The 17,489-nt window shown below is 43.6% G+C and overlaps 1 protein-coding gene across 2 annotated transcripts in view; it reads left to right on the plus strand.

Annotated features, from left to right (window-relative positions):
- The window catches only part of DPYSL3 (dihydropyrimidinase like 3), a 114,551-nt gene that overhangs the window by 65,248 nt on the left and 31,814 nt on the right, over positions 1 to 17,489 (plus strand). For both annotated transcript variants that reach the window (XM_027081693.1, XM_027081694.1), the window contains exons 2-3: positions 11,178 to 11,266; positions 15,833 to 16,017. In XM_027081693.1, the coding sequence (XP_026937494.1) occupies positions 11,178 to 11,266; positions 15,833 to 16,017 (274 nt within the window). The remainder of the gene's footprint in view (positions 1 to 11,177; positions 11,267 to 15,832; positions 16,018 to 17,489) is intronic.

A 17,489-nucleotide genomic window follows, 5' to 3' on the forward strand; every position in this document is an offset into this window, starting at 1 on the left:
AGTTTGTCTTTTATGTCTGTGAGTCTGTTTCCGTTTTGTAAATAAGTTCAGTTGTATCATTTTTTAGATTTCACATATGAGTGGTGTCATATGGTATTTGTCTTCCTCTGTCTGGCTTACTTCATGTAGTATGATAATCTCTAGGTCCATCCATGTTGCTGCAAATGGCATTATTTCATTCTTTTATCATGGCTGAGTAATATTCCACTGTGTATATATACAACATCTTTATCCATTCCTCTGTCGATGGACACTTAGGTTGCTTCCATGCCTTGGCTACTGTAAATAGTGGCACGTCACTTTCTCTTCCCCTTCAGTTGCTAATTAGATTCCAGCTTTCCTCTGCAGTATGCCATACATGTTCTAACCCATACTCTTGCTGTCATCTGGACCATAGCAAACTCCTTATTCTTTTTTCCTTTTTATAATTTTCTATATTAAATCCTTTTTAAAAGTTATAAAATGGCATATGCATTGTGCAACTAGTGAAATAATGTATGTAAATAGAGGAGAAAGAGAAAAGAAAAAAGTTCCTTATACCTCCTCCCTTTGCATCCTTTCCCCCCACCATACCTAATGTTGACAAATTTGGTATACATCCCTCCAGACCTTCCTCCTGCTCATACAGAAACATAATAATAGTATTTGTTTGTTTGCTTTTGCAAGAACAGTATCGTATTTTGCATATTGCCACTTACTTATTTTAGATATTTCTTCAGTTCAAGATATAGATTTAACCTGTTTAAAAAGTAGCTGCACCGTAATCCACAGTGTGGCTGTATTGCAGTTTATTAAACTGTGTCCCATGGTTGGATGTTCAGGGACTAGGCTGGATGTTTTCTGTTTGCCTCTTCAGCTGCCCTCGCCAAGGTGTTCTGTCCTGCTCCACACCCTGGACCTGTCTGGGCTGCACCAATAGGTCCTTTGCCCTTGGGCTCCTGGTTGGGTTTAGTTGATGTGGCACCACTAGAGGACTGGAGGGAGGGTGGACCATGAAATCAGGGTGTTTTCCCTGTGATTCCTTGCTGCTGGGTTGCTGTGGAGTGGCGACGTGCCTCTGCTGGAGGTCACAGCAGGTGCCCTCTCCGTACAGCTGCCCTCTTCAGCTCCGGGAATCACTCCTCTGGCCTCCTTGGGCCTGGGGATGGCATTTCTCCCTGTTGTTGGTGTGCTCTGGATCCATTTAATTTCCTTAAACCCTGCCCACGCTTTGTTAAATAATCCCTTTGTTAAATGCACTTTAATAATCCAATTTGAGTATTCCATCTGTTTCCTGGCATCCTGAGTGATATAGGTTGTTGCTTTTTCTTCCTTTTCCCACCCCCCCACCGCTTGCTGTTACATTCTAACTAGTTCCTTCCTTTATCTCCAGCATGACCATTCTGTCAGCGTTTTTTTTTTTTTAACTCTTCGATTGTATTTCACTCATTTTCTCAAAATCCTTCCACAGCTCCCCAGGACCTGTGGGATAAAGGTCAAACCCCATAGCCAGCCACTGTTTGCATCCCCTTCTTCCAGAATCCAAAGCATCAGGGACCCCACCCATTTCCACAGTTTTCCCCTGAAATGCATTTCTTGCCTTGATACGTTTGGTTTTCCCAGTGACTGGTTATGTGACACCAGACCCTGCACTAACCCCCCTAAGCTTCCATGTCTTCATCAACCCAATGGGGAGAAAACAGCAGATAATTCATTTCATTGAGGATTAATTGAACAAAATGTACATAAAGCTTCTAAGAGTTTCTGACATGTAAGTTTTCAGTAAATGCTAGTTACGAATTATTGTTCCCCCACTTGCCTTGGGTCATACCTGTGGGTCCAGATTAACCATTTTCCCAAGACCCACCTCGGCTCGCCTCTGTGGACCCTTCTTTGATTTCTACCAGAGGATTTTTCTCCCATTTCTCTCTCTCTCTCTTAATTAATAGACTTTGCTCTTCAGATCACTTTTTTTTTTTTAACATCTTTATTGGAGTATAACTGCTTTGCAATGGTGTGTTAGTTTCCACTGTATAACAGATCACTTTTAGGTTTACAGAAAAATTGAGCAGGAAGTAGTAAGAGTGCCCATCTGCTCCCTCCCACTCCCCCCCACCCCAAGTTTCCCCTTTTATTAACATATTGCATTGGTGTGGTAAACATTTGTTACAGTTGATGAACCAGCATTGATATGTTATTAATGAAAGCCCATAGTTTTACATTAAGGTTCACTCTTTTTTGGGGGTACCTTTCTATGGGTTTTGACAAGTGCATAATGCCTTGTATCCACCATTAAAACATCTTACGCAATAGTTTCACTGCCCTGAAAACCCTCAGTGCTCTGTCTGTTCACCTATTCACCCCTCCCTCCCACCCCCTCCCTCCCGAAACCACTGGCAACCACTGATCATTTCACTGCCTCTATAGTTTTACCCTCGCTCTCTTTACTTCACATTATTATTTGTGGTCATGGCTTAATTTTTCCGACTGTTTTGTCCTTGCCTTCCCGTACACCTAACATAACATCTTCACAGCCAGTAGTCACACAAGTGTACGTTTCAGGAATGAATTATTAAACCTGTTTATCCCTAGAATCAAGACCTGGTTGAAATTTCAGGCCCTCCTTCCTGATGAAGTAGGCGTTTGGCTTTTACACAGGCTGTCGAGCTGATGGGACACAGGATCCCGTTTGAACATAGCTGGACCCCAGTTTCCTAGCGTGCATATGGGACAGAGAGCTTTCACCCATAACACATGGATTTGAGGCCTAAAAGTACCAATGCAAAACAAAACAAAAAACCCCCAAATAACAAACACAACACAAAACTCTCCTATAAACCCAGACCAAATGTGGCCATGAATTAGATCTCTAAAGCACTGACTTTTCTTCAAACTATATTCTCCTTTATACTCTGTCCTGAGCAACACATTTCTCAGGCACTTTGTATGTAATAGTAGTAGCTACCTTCCATTTATACTGCAATTTGGATTTGCCTTCAATTGTACATGTACATCATCAGAGCAATAAAATAGAGGTGGTAGCACAGTCGTGAAATTAGTAGTAGTGGTAATATTTGTAATGCCTGCCACCCATGGTGCTTTTTCGAAGTGCCCCGACCCTGCATCATGGTATTTAATTCTCACAGTAGCTGGGGAGGTAGGCATTAGTATCTGTACTTTACAGATACGTAAACGGGCCTTTTTAGAGAGCTCCACCTTCACTCAGCTGAAGACGCTGAGGCCCAGAGCTGGATCAAGCCACTTGCTTAGAAGCACACAATGAGTTAGCAGAGATGCCAGTGCAGCTGTGGCTTCCAAACTCCCTTGGTCGCTACCTAAATTCTGAATGGTTTTGCAAACTGTGATTAGGGCTGGTTTCCATCCAGACAGCAACCTTTCCATTTTTCCTTCCCCAAAGCCCAGCTAAAGATGGACCACATTTTTTTTCTTGTACCCAGATTTGTCACATCCTATTTTATGATAAGGCATGCTTGTTCTCACACTAGATTTACCCACCCTGCCCCTCTCTCTCCTTCTCCCTAACCTTCTGAAACGGTGATCCTTCATTCCAATAACCTCCTCCGTGTGCTGTGCTGTCCAGTACCTGGGACGTACCTGTGACTCTGCTTTGGACACTGCTCAAGCCCGTGGTGGCTCACGTTGGTCCGTGTCAGTCCATGTTTCAAGAGCAGGGATGGTAGTCCTGCTGTTACGTTAGATCATTTTAGGTGATTCTGGAAGAGGGCATTCAATGACACTGAACCACAAAGAGAGAAATTTTGTCCCTTTTCTAATTATTTTTCTAACCTTATGAGCAGGTCGAGGAAAAAGTCTTAGCATAGTGCTACTTTGTCTTGAACACCACCCCTCCACTCCCCGCCCCACCCTGACACTGGGTAATCTTCCTTTTAACAAAGGTAGCAGATCTGAGCTCATCCTTCAGAACCCTTTTGAGGGCAGAGAATGGAGCCAAAGTTTCATGAGGTTTTTATTGTATTCATTCCTAGGTTTACTGTCTATTTTTGGTAAGTGATACTGGCTTAGAATTTATGGGAGTGAGACAGTGTTTACTTTTAAAATATATTTATTTCAGGATAATATTAAGTAAATAACAGTACGGTTTGTACCGGGATCTGTCCAGTATCATGAAAATAGCACAGTAGTGACTGAGGTTTGGGCTTCACAGGCCCAGCTGACCTTCCTGCTTGAGGTTGGAATGGCTTTGTGGTTCCTCTGTCCATCGCTCCCCTCCCCCGGTTCCCTGTCTGGTTATCCACTCGTGCTTATCCGTGTCTGGAACCCTGTTAAAGACTGGGAGAGTGTTATCGGGCGCTGGGATTAAGATGCCATCCACGGTTCATTTCGCCACTCCAGTCTGACCCAGGGCAGGGTACATCACTTGTCTGGCCCTTTGATAATTACGTCTTCAAAATGGTGAACATGAAGTTCTGGGGGGAAGAATGCGCACAGCTGGCTTTGATGTTCTAGTTCAGAAGAGGGAGCTGCCACCCTGCCCTGGTTAAACCTGCCCTTGGCTACTGCTTCCTCTGCATTACTGCTTTCCTACCTTGTGGTCTGTCCTTCCAGGGCCAAACCAAACACATGAAAGAGACAACAGTGCTTGCCATTCATTATGCATTCTGCTCGGTGGGCTGTGCTTTGAAGGGAGTGCCCCCCCCCCCCCTCTCCCCTCCCCACTCTCCTCCCCACCCACTCCCACCATTAGCCTCCATGGTGCACACTTGGTCATAAGTATGTTTGGGTGGTGAGAGAAAGGAGGGATGTTTTTGAGATTCATCTGTAGCAGTTCAGAGGTTTGTAATAGCCAGCCCTGTACAACTATCCCTGGTTTCAATAAAGACTCAGAGCCAGGAAGCTGCATTGCCCTTCAAGAAGTCTTATTTCCTCCCTGACCTTACTCGTTCTCTCCGTCTCCATGGCATGCTTGTCACTGAGGGGCCTGGAAACAGATCCATGCATTGGGCAGGGAGGGTGAGTTTGGGGGCAGGTTTGAGACCTTGCCACCCACTCCGCATTCCTGCTGGAAGAGAGCAAGTAGATTGTTATCTGCTCATGGAGCCTTATTTCCAGCGGAAGAGTGACCTGGAGGGGCCGTGGGAACTTGTCCTGTGGGAGTGGGTTTAAAAGAAGAAGTCTTGGCTGACCTTGGCAGCCGGTGGCAGGAGCTGAGAACAGTTGCTGGGGGTTGGCTGGGGACTGGCGCCTCTGGAATTCCCTTTATGGCAAGGTCTGTTAGATTTTGATTAACAGAGTGTTAGTTAAGTTCTTCTAGAATATTTGTGAGAGGGCCATTGTACAGTGGCCAGTTATGATTGAAAGGAAGAATAATTATGATAGTAGCTCACATGTACTAAGCATCTATAAATTGCCAAGCAGAGTTCAACCCTTTACCTATAGGAACCCCCATAATCCTAACCAGCACCCTGAGAGACAGATACCATTGTCCCCCGTTTCACAGATGAAGTAACTGAAGCCCAGAGAGGTGAAGTCACTCTCCCAAACACAGGTAGTGTTCGTTGCAGAATTCAAACTCATGCCTGTGCATCTCACCCAAGGTTGCATATTTAACAGCAGAGGTGGGATGAGATCTCTGGTCTCCTGAAAGCCTATTCAGTACCTTTTCCTAAATACCATGTTGAGGCAACCAGGACTATCTTAGAAAGCCTTTTCTCTGTCTTCTTTAAATGATGCTGCTTTGGGGAAGAAAAGCTACAAGATTTCATCTGTGTAGTCTATCCATCCTGTTGTATTCTTAAGCATGGGAGTGTTTTTAGGGAGTCAAATCTAATTACCCAGATGGGAATTTATTTTAAATAACCACCTGCGCCTTCATCTGGACTTAGAAAGGATCTTGAGTCCCCACTGAGGGTCAGAGTCTGCGCATTGTGATTTGAACACAGGTACTAAAAGATTTTATTGTGGAAGACTCCTTCCTCAGTTTATATTCTCTTTTTCTCTTCCTAGGATTATAGTTTTTATTCTGAGCTGCTGGCATGTCTGCAGAGTATAGGACAGATGTGTCCTAAGTACTGTTCTGGGGCTGATTTTACTGAGTGAGAAGAAATCCACGGAGGGCTCTGGGTTCTCTGGGAGGCATATTCTCCTTAGCTCAGACAGACGTGGTAATTTAAGTTCTTTACGTTGAAGACTAGGTGAGGAAAACCAAAATGGGAACCAGCATCTCCAGCCGGCTTAAGTTCAAGATCCTGTCCTTGCATTTTCTATTCTAGTTTGAATCACAGCCATTCTTAACAGCATCCCTTGTTATAAGTTTATTTCCTCCTCCCTTCCCTCTCTTTTTTTTTTTTCTCTCTCGGTACGCGGGCCTCTCACTGCTGTGGCCCCTCCCGTTGCGGAGCACAGGCTCCGGACGCGCAGGCTCAGCGGCCATGGCTCACGGGCCCAGCCGCTCCGCGGCACGTGGGATCCTCCCGGACCGGGGCACGAACCCGTGTCCCCTGCATTGGCAGGTGGATTCTCAACCACTGCGCCACCAGGGAAGCCCCTCCCTTCCCTCTCTTGCTCCCCCTGTCCCCTCTGTACCTCTGTCTTTTCTCACTCCCTTCCTTCCTTCTTTTCTTTGTTTCTCTCTGTCTCTTTTCTGTCCCATTTTCTCACAGACTCTTGATTTTTTATGCTTGATTTTTCTAATCATTGTCATATCCTAGTGAAGGAAAAAGGGTCGGACTTTATCAAACTTCAGGGGCCTCTGCTACCCTGGATTGTAAATCAGGTCCCTTTATAAGCTGCATTAACACATTCAGGCCATAAGGGGCAGGTCTAATCCACTGATTTTATAAGTAGTGGCTTACAAGTGATTGGATTCCTGAAGTTTCCTACTGCAGAGGAAGTCAGCCGTTCCTGCTCTGGAACTGTCAGATGCAGTGTCAAACAGAGAGGACAGCCCTGTCGGAAAGAGCCACTTGGCATATGGTTTAGGCACTATTGGTGCAGTGGCCTCAGGTGGAAAGCAGTTTGGTGCCAAGAGAGGAGAGACCTGGATTTACTTCCAACTGGAACTGATCAACGCTGTCACTTGGAGAGAGTCATCTGTCTCTCTGTGTAGATCTCCTCATTGGGAAAATGGGAACAATAATCCCTCCCCAGTATGCTTCTTAATTTAAGGCATTTTATAAAAATTTAAAGTACTGTAAATAATGAGTGGAATAAATATAACTAATATTTATAGGTGTTTACTGTGTTAGATATTTTATATATACATGTACACACACACCACACACACACACCTTTCCCCCTTCATCCACCTCATTTCGTCCTGGCAGCCACCCTGAGAGGTGAGCTAGGTGTTATTATCTGCTCTGAGCTAATAAAAAACTTGAGGTGCTGAGAGGTTAAGTCCTAACTCAAGATCACACACCTGGTTAAGTGGTCGGCCCGATTCTCCTAGTAGTGGGAGAACCCAGTGGAGCCCAAGCTTGGCAGCTGGTACCCCTGGCACCCCTCTGGGCCGCAAGACCAGGCTTCACTCAGCCCTGGTGGCCGTGCAGGGCCCAAAGCAGCCAGGGTCCTTGGCCTGGTGCTGTAGGCTCTGAAGAGCTTCATCTTGGGTTCCAAATACCCTCCGGACTATCCCTGTGTGCTCTAGAAGTACCTTCATCCTTTATACCTATTAATGCATGAAAAACGTTGGTCGGCTCCCATCTAGACCACTTTACCTCCTCGGGCGTCAGCTCTCGGGTTCCTGACCGCCTCAGCTACTGAGAACAGAGAGCAAAGAGCCCCTCAGAGCCACCCTCACCTTTCTAACACCGTCGAGGGTAACTTTTAACCAGAGCTGTCAGAGCTGTTCATCTTGTTGGCTTTGGGCCCCCAAATGTGTTACTGCCTAAGGCTGGTCCATGACTTCACAGACAAGCATGTTCCGTAACCAGGGAGGTCTGCTTTCATGTGGCCTGGGAGTGGTCAGTCGTTGCTGTATCATTCTTCAATGCCAAGTCCAAGACTTGCCTTTCACATGCTTCTGTGTCTGATGACTGTTTGCCTGGGTTGTCCTTTGTAGTGGATCCCACATGCATGGAAAGAGTTAAAATTAATAAAGCAGTTTTATTAACCACTTTAATAAAAGTTCAGGGGACAAGCTGAAGACCCCCAGGAACAGCATTTGCTTGAGCTCTGTGAGCTGTGGTTTTGATATCTCTGCTCTAAGTGATAAAGACAAATAATAATATTAATACTATAGTGCCTACAGCAGGGGTCTTGTTACTCCCATCTCTGAAACTTACACCAGGCCTACAGTTCATCTTTGTGCTCTGTTTAGGTTCCTGATGATTGAGTCAAGCTTATTTCACTGGCATTGGAACAGTTTTTAACAATGCCATCTCAGTGATGTTAATTCCACTTGGGTCACCTCTTACTACACCCCTGATGTACAAGGGGCCTGAGATAGCTTTTTCCCCTTTGTTCATATTTCATGCTTATTGAAGGAAGTGATGATCCCCAGTGGCTCAGGACTGGATGCCCCCAGGCAGGAGGATGGTCATATTTCATGACTGGGCTCAGTTCAGGCAGTAACTGGCCCCTTTCCCTAACCCAGCTTACTTCAGCTCTTTGCTAGAAAGACAAAGAGCATCATAAAAGCACTGAGCTGTGAGAGGGAACTCTTATAGTTGCCAAGATTGTTATTAGTATGAAGCTCCTGCTGGAGAAACTTTTGTTGCCTTCACAGACAACACAAACTGTGTCTGGGGCAGTGGTTCCTGGTGCTGGTCTGTGACTTGCTGTGGGCTGGCTGATGGCTGCCTGAGAGCTGTTTATAGAGCTTATAAAATACATAGTTGTTGGCCTAGAGCAGGGCCTGGGAATCTATATTTTTCTAATGTGCACCCTGGTTTGAGAAGCACAGTCCTAGGACTGCCTCCTGTCATTTTGCAATTTCTGTTCAAGTGGTAGATTACAGTAGCCTTCAATTAAAATTGTTTTTCCTTACAAGTCCAATATTCCGACCACTTCACATAACTTTCTGACTCAGATGGCCTTTTTATCATTCTGATATATAATACAACCTCCTGTGTCCCGCCCTTCAGCCATTCATTTGATCAATATTTAACAGCTATCGAAGATGGGAATAAGGTAAAAAGATCAAAAGACACATAGTTCTAAGACTACAAGAGTCTTTGGTCTAGTCAGGAGACCAATGAACAGTAAACCAACTCTTGTAGAACAATTCATTGTTTCAGCTGCAGTGGGAGCAGGTAGCATTTGCTGGAAAGTCAGGTAGTGTATCCTAGGGGAAAAACCCTTTGATTGAGGCTTGACAATGGCGAGGATGGTTGTCAGTGTGAGGTGAACATAGGAGAAGGCGGAGAGAACATCTTTGCAAAGGCTTCGTGGCCAGAGAGCCTGATAGGCGGCTGGAACTACGTGTCTCTTAGTTTTGCCACCATATAAAATATGAGGCAACATGTGATAGAACCTAACAGAGTGGATGTAATGACAGAGGCCAGCTCCTGAGGGGCTTGGAGATCACGTGTGGCAGTAGTTTGTATTTGACCTCATTAGCACATCTTCTTTGCCATATATGTAGGTTTTGTCTCAACACCTCATTGATCTGTATCTTTAAAAAATCCTTCCCCCTGACAATACAGTATGATGAAATTTCTTATTCTTACCCAATACCTTGGAAGCAGGAGAGAGTAAGTGGTAATTGGCTACATCCCCAGAGGAGTCCTAGCTTCAATTCTCATTTTCTGGCCCTGTTCACAGTCTTTGATTTCGGAAGCCAGAAGTCAGCCTGTCTGTGGGGCTTCCTTCCCCCATGAAACCTATGTCCTCTTTTGAAAGCCCTACCTCACCAGCATCATCTCATGCCATTTCCCTCCTTGATCCCTAAGCTTCCTCCACACTGATCTTTTTCAGGTTTTCAAAGAAACAAAACTTCTTCCTACCACAGGGCCTTTGCACACACTGTTCCCTCTGCTTGCAGTTCTCCATCTAGATTGATCTTCCCTGAAAAGGCCTTTTCCAGCCTCTATTTAAACAAGCCCCACTCCCTTGTATTTTGTGACACTTGATACAATTTTACATTGTTTTACTTATTTTGATGACTTTATTTCTTTACTGCTAGACTTCCCCTTAAGTTCCATCCAGGCAGTGACCTTGACGGTATGGCTCACTCACAATTGCATCCTCCCCACTATTTAACAATAAATATTAGATAATTATTTGCTGAGTGAGTAGATGTGTGAATAATGGATGGATGGATGGATGGATGGATGGGTGGAGAGTTGAAGTCTGTATGTTGAATTCTTAACAAACTGCAGCCCACCATTGTTCTTTAGGTTGCAGTTCCACTCATCCAGCCTCCTAGGGATTCTCTTCTCCCCCATGAACCCAACAAAGCTATGTCCATCCTTCATGCTGTGGTCTAAGCTCCATTCATTTAATGAAATCTGTGATCTCTAAAGGTGACTAGTGATTTGTGTCTCTCCTGACTTATAAATAAAATATATGTTTATATTTTATTAATAACTTTGGAGTGTATGTGCCTTGTTTCCAGTTGGATCACTTATCCAAACTTCATTTAAGTTATAATTTTTAAAAAGATGTTTCTCATAAGAAAGGAAATTTTTTTTTCACAAGAAAAGCAATAAAGAAATATGTTTCAGAGAATGTGAGAAATACTGAGTATAGTGAAGCAAATATGAATCCTGCATAATTTCTCCACCTTGAGTTATACATTCCACAACTTTGTGTGCACATGTTTAAGTATCCTGAATTTTAAACATAACATGATCCCCCTGTCATATAGAGACTTTTAAAGGCCATTTCATTGTATGCCTGACCCTAAGTTCTGTTTTTGGGAATCACTATTGAGTGCCAACAGAATACCAGACAGAGTGCCAGGCACTGAGGTAGATGTTATCCCACTTTGCATTATATAGTGCTTTCTGGAAAAAGCCAATATAAAGAGTAGCTACATTTCTGAGTGGCTATGATAGGTTGCAGAAGCAAGAGGTGAAACTCCAGAATCATTTGAATAGGGTCAAACGAGAAGGACTGGATACCTAACAGAAAGACTGAGTGCACTGAGCACACAGATGTCTTAAGAAAATGGTTTCTGCTAAACCTCTAAAACAATGAATGGGGAGCACCTCAGCAGACCTCTCTTCTCTGAAATCCTAGCTGTGAGAATGACTCCCGTTTTCCTTCTTTTCTAGAGCGACCGTCTTCTGATCAAGGGAGGCAGAATCGTCAACGATGATCAATCCTTTTACGCTGATATTTACATGGAAGACGGCTTAATAAAGTAGGTATATAGTACCCTTTGCTTTGTCTTTTGAACTTTCTTCGTTAGAGGCTCAGAAGGAAACTTGCTTCTTTTTTGCTCACTAGCCCGTCGCTTCTGTGTGTTTCATTTCTCCTCCTTAAAAATGAGTTTTTATTTTAGCCCTTCAGTCTGGATGCACATAATCCCTTAAAAATGGGAGCTAGCCTTAGTTCACTTGGATTACATGAATGAAATGAAAAATCTGAATTCAGTCACCCAAATGATGCTAAGGGCCCCTTTGGGCAAGCTGCACTGATGGGCACTCTATGTGTCTTGGAGAATTGGGAGATGTCATCACTGTCCTTAAGGTCACTGGAAAACGTCCACAAATCACAGCACCCTAAAAATATAAGGCCTAGTGTGATAGGTACCAAAGGAGTTCAAATGAGGATAAGTAATTTAGAAGTGCACAGGGAGGAGAAATCCCTTCAGAGGAAGGTTTTGAGATGGAGAGGGCATTTAAACTGAACCTTGACTTAGGTAGGACTTGGATAGGCAGAGCACAGATAGGACATACATAGGGCAGGCAAGGTTTCCAACTAGATACTCTAGGGATATATAATTACTTTACAAAATGGTTTGCTATTGGATGCCTGCAAGCAGCACAGCCAGGTAACCTTTATGGGTAGCTTCATAGTGACCTTTAAAAAAGGATTTGATTTACCCATAGCCTTCATCACATAAAGCCGGGTACTTCCCCACATTGATAAGATATTGTATAAAACTGGTATATCCAACCCACCATATGAGCCATCTCTGGCCTCATTCAGTTTTATTTTTATCTTATTCAGCTTCATTGGGTAGCTTAAGATTCTGGTTATAGATTGCTTACTTATCTTTGGAAACTTGGCTTAAATACAACTTTCTGTAGGCCAACATTCCTTACCAGCCCCTAAATCTAGGCTAGCTTTCCATTTGATGAGCTTTTAAAAACCCTGTGCTTTTATCAATCGTAGCAATTCTGACACTGTTGGCACTCTTAGAGCAAGGACCATATCTTATTCTTCTCCGTATCTGCAGCACTTACCCCAGTACTTAACACATAGAGACTTTTGTAAGAGCTACCTTTTATTGAGTATATAGTATGTGCCCGGCACTGCGTTAAATGTTTTACGTGCCTTATCATTTAATCTGCCAGCAATCCTATGAAGTGAGTACTCTTATTACCCCCTTTTCAGAGGAGGATAGAGGAGAAAGAGGAAGAGAGAGTAAATAACTTGCTAAAGATCAACATATTAATCAATGCATTGAATGAATGGATGAGTGACTGAATGAATGGATGAATGAGTAACAAATGCAAGAATGAAGATATTTGTGTTTGGTAGCCTTGCCAATTTGCATAAATACTTTTTCATATTAGAAGCAGGAAAAATGGAATTGTTAGACAAGCCAACCAGTGTAAAACAGTACTTTCTTCAAAATATGAGCCACGATTAATTCTACATTTTTCTCTTACTAAAACATTATTGTGTATAGTCCACTCTCTGGTGGAGGTGTGTTCCCTCATTTAGAGATGTTCAGAGTTGGAAAAAAATTTAGTACCTAATGCTTCTTCCTCATTCCAGAGCTCATGGCAGGCATCACTAATTGATCACAGAACTTTTCACAGTTGAGCCCTAAATACAGGCTCAGAATCCATCTTCACGCAGTGATTCAGGCACCTACTACCATAGTTGAATACAAAAACTGAGTCTTCTTTGCCATCTCTATTAAAATAGACTGGAAGGCCACTTGTCAAGGATGTTATAGGAGGAATTTAACCATCAGATGTGTGTGTTGGTGGTGGAGAAAAGGGTGTATAAACATGATCTTCATCCAGTCCTATAAAATGATATATCTCCAACAACATTCTTAACTCACAGAGCATAAAAACAGAAATAATTTCCTCCAGTTTTTACAGAGTTGTTTCCTGTGAAGATTGTTGGAGTACCTGCTATGTGCAAAGAAGTTGTCTCAGGCACTGGACACGTACTATGTCACATGCTATGGTAGATATCATTGGGACCCAAATCATCGTGCTCTCTTCCCCCAGGGACCTGAGAGTCTTTTAGGGGAAGTGACATGTCTGTACATGCAAAGCACATGACATCACCAGATAATATCAACATCGAGTATTAAATTAGTAGAACAGATGAGATCCAGAGGAAGGAGAGGGCTATGTGAGATTAAGGTGGTTATTGATTATAATAGCTGGTATTTACTAAATTTTCATGTGCCTAACTAACAGTGTTCTTTGGGCTTAACACAGATTAATGTTTAATCTACACAACAGACCTATGGAGGAGGCACTTTTATTACATTTTACAGATGAAAAAATTGAGACATGGCGAGGTTAAGTAACTTGGCCGAAGTCATAACGCTAGTATTAGCAGATCCAAGATTGCGAATCCACATAGCTCACGTCCAGGGCAGAGCCACACTCTTAATTATTAGACCTGGCTGTCAGTAGAAACTTGACCAAGGAAGGGAGATAGAAGCTATGCCTTCAAGGATTAAGGGGACCTTGATTGGTTCAGTGGGGAAAAGGAGGGAAGGCTTTTCTTTTTCAGACTGGGTGTTATACCAGTTGTCAAAATTGGTAGAAGCATACATACGTAGGCACACCCAAGCCAGGCAACTCTTCATGCCCTTGGTTCTCAATTTCTCTTAGAGGTGAATCAGTGAGGGAGGGAAATGAGAACACACTGGCCAGTATCTGGACTAGAATGGAGTTAGAATCAAGGCTGCATTTTTTCCACAGTGTGTTTTGAATTGTGGTGGCTCTGGAATGGCAGAGTGGTGACGTGGTAAGGGTGAACTCTTAGAGATGTCAGGAAGACTTCATTTTAGTTGTAGAACTTAGATTTTGTCAGGCAAGTGGTAGACTTCTTCCTACCCCAGGAAAGTGTCTTTCTTAGCTGGCTGTGAACAAAAGCGGAAAGTATTCATGCCACTGGCAGTGGGGTACATGTGTCCCCAAGGTAGGAGAGGGTTAATGATAATGTAGAGCCTTAAGAATCATAAGTCTAGGGCTTCCCTGGTGGCGCAGTGGTTTAGAATCCGTCTGCCAGTGCAGGGGACACAGGTTCAAGCCCTGCTCCGGGAAGATCCCACATGCCGTGGAGCAGCTAAGCCCGTGCGCCACAACTACTGAGCCTGCATGCCACAACCACTGAAGCCTGTGCGCATAGAGCCCATGCTCTGCAACAAGAGAAGCCACTGCAGTGAGAAGCGCGCGCACCACAATGAAGAGTAGCCCCCGCTCGCCACAGCTAGAGAAAGCCTGCGAGCAGCAATGAAGACCCAGTGCAGCCAAAAATAAAATGAATAAAATAAGTTTAGTAAAAAAAAAAAAAAAAAAAAAAGAATCATAAGTCTACCTGGAATTAACTGGATGTTTCAATCAAGGATGTGAACTAAGCAACGTAGATGGTCTATGTGGTTACATTGTGCTAGGAGTAGTTGTATTTGCCAATTGTCTTGTGTAGTATGCCCTTGGCGTACTTACTGGCTTCCTTCCCACCCCAGTCACCCCCTCTCTGCCTCCCTGGGATGCTCTGAAGCTTCTTGGGTGAAGCTGTGTCTGGTGGAGGTTGTCATAATCACCTTCCTTGGCTTGAAACTTCTACTGAGATGCTGACCGTACAAAAGCAGCTGGTGTAGGCATCTGCGTCTTTGGCTTCCTCTTTGAGAATCTGCCATCAGCTGTGATTGACAGATAAACTATCAGGGAAGGATGGAATTGAGAGTGAAGTCTGAGTTGTGAAATGCCCTAGACAGATTCCATTTGTTATTAGGAGCACAGATGAACCCATTTAGAGGATAGCAAAGTTCACACACCTATTCTTTAAAACGATTCTTTACCTCCTTCAGTCTCTCCTAACAGTTCATTATTTTACAGCCATTCGGTCCTTCTGCAAATGTTCTTCCTGACCTTTAAATAAAGAACAAAATGAGAAGGATAATAAAAACACTTATTAAAAAATATTTATTACACACCCTATATTCTAGACATGGTTAAGCCACTGGGGTTACGGTACGAAGCCAGGACACACGGTCCTACCAAACAGCATATCAGATTGTTTTGTGTCTATAAAAAAATTGTTTTCTGGATGGACCTAGAGATTATCATACTAAGTGGAGTAAGTTAAAGACAAATATCTTACGATATCACTTGTATATGGAATCTAAAAAATGATACAAATGAACCTATTTACAAAACAGAAACAAACTCACAGACGTAGAAAACAAACTTATGGTTACCAAAGGGGAAAGGCGGGTAGGGATAAATTAGGAATTTGGGGTTAACAGATACACGCTACTGTATATAAAATAAACAACAGGGTCCTACTGTATAACACAGGGAACTATATTCAATGTCTTGTAATAAAAATGTTTTCTGTTATGGATACCTGTCTTTATTTGTTTCTAGATTGCTAAACTTGTGAATCACTTGCAAAAGACTACTTTGATAAACATAAGTTACAACATTGCAAATCCTTATAATACTGTGTTTATCTTGGAAGTCATTCTTTTAAATTGCTGGTTGCTTCCCTGTCTCACCAGGCAAATTGGAGACAATCTGATTGTCCCTGGAGGGGTGAAGACCATTGAGGCCAATGGGAAAATGGTGATTCCTGGAGGCATCGATGTCCACACTCACTTCCAGATGCCCTACAAGGGAATGACCACAGTGGATGACTTCTTCCAAGGGACCAAGGCTGCCTTAGCGGGGGGCACCACCATGATCAGTAAGTCCCCCGACTTTACACATTTCTGTAAAGCGTGCGAGGGGTCCTAGGGAGTGAGTTTAACTAACATTAACTGCAGTGGTCTCTGTTGGTAACTCGTACACTTCCCCTCAATTCAGTTTTTAGACTTTCTGCCTGATGAGACCTGAGAAAAGCTGGTTATGGTGAGGACATTGGCAGCTCCTGTAACCACATAGAGGAGATTCAGGAGGTTCATGACCTTGAAAGCAGGTGTCTTCTTTGTCTGCCTTAGAGCAGGGGTCCGGTATACCATGGGTGGGGAATCAGCACGTATCACCTCTGGGCCAGTCTCTGTGGAAAGTGGACTTAAAAAGTTGTGGATGGTGGGCAAAAAGTAATTTCAGGACTTCCAGCTTGGGTCTGAGGCAGCAGGGGCAGAGAGTACAGGCAGAGCAGTGAGAATGGGGCTGAGAAGCATCCCAGAGAGAATGATGATGAGACTTAACAGTTCTTGAGAGCTTAGGAGGCTTCATTGGTGGTTAGTGTTATTTAGTCTGTGCTGTGTTTTGACCAATTCGTATCTTTACGATTGGGCAAGCTGGGGGGTTGTTTCTCTTGTTTTGTTTTGTTTTTCTGGTGACTTTTGCAATTCCAAAGAGACCTAGGGAGTTGAATGCCAGGATTACTGAGCAGATAGCATTCCAGGGCACTCCTTCCTAAGCCAAAGGAATCCCAATGAATTGGCTCCCGTCCCAGCCCTGGCCCCCGACGTGGTCAGCAAGAGCACTGTTTACCACGGTATACATCCACTTAAGAACTCAGTACAGCCTGAGCTGTATTATCCACTGTCTTTTGCTTCCTTTCAACGGGAGCAGTAGCAGGGTTCAGCTTCAGCCAGTTGGGTGTGGGAACCCAGGAAAATTGTGCCAGGACCATAAAAGGTGCAATTCTGGGAGACCAAAGGGAGGAAGCCAGCTGACTTCTCGGCAGCGGCCTGCCCACGAAGGCCCTGGTGTGGGTCCAAGCATCAGTAACGTAGCTCCATGCCTTTGCTTTCCGATAAGCGCGCTTAGGCTGCCTGTGCTAGAAGGCTGAGGAAATCAGTGCTGTTGGCCCGGCCTTCTGCCATCTTGCCGAGGAGCTGGACCTGTTCAGAATCCTGGACATATGCATTAGGCTTGGGCTTCTGCATTAGGGAAGGAGCTCCACGTGAGAAGAGAGGAAAGCATATAAGAACAACAGAAGTGTACATGTCCTTTGTAGATAACTTAAAAACCCTACGTATGCGGAAAAGAAAAAAAACTCCATAAATCTCACTTCACTGTCACAGTTTGGCTGTATATTTTTTTCTATTTAACAAAAAGGATTGTAATAAACATACTGTGCTTTAGCCTACTATGTTCACTAATTAATAGGTCATGTATATCTTTCCATTCATTTATTTTTGTTCTACCAAATTTTAAATGGACTCCTGACATCCGTTTTATGAAGGTATCACAATTTATGTATTT

This window comes from Aethalodelphis obliquidens, unplaced genomic scaffold (assembly GCF_003676395.1).
Source record: "Aethalodelphis obliquidens isolate GAN/ISIS:26980383/991018 unplaced genomic scaffold, ASM367639v1 scaffold45, whole genome shotgun sequence".
NCBI lineage: Eukaryota > Metazoa > Chordata > Mammalia > Artiodactyla > Delphinidae > Aethalodelphis > Aethalodelphis obliquidens.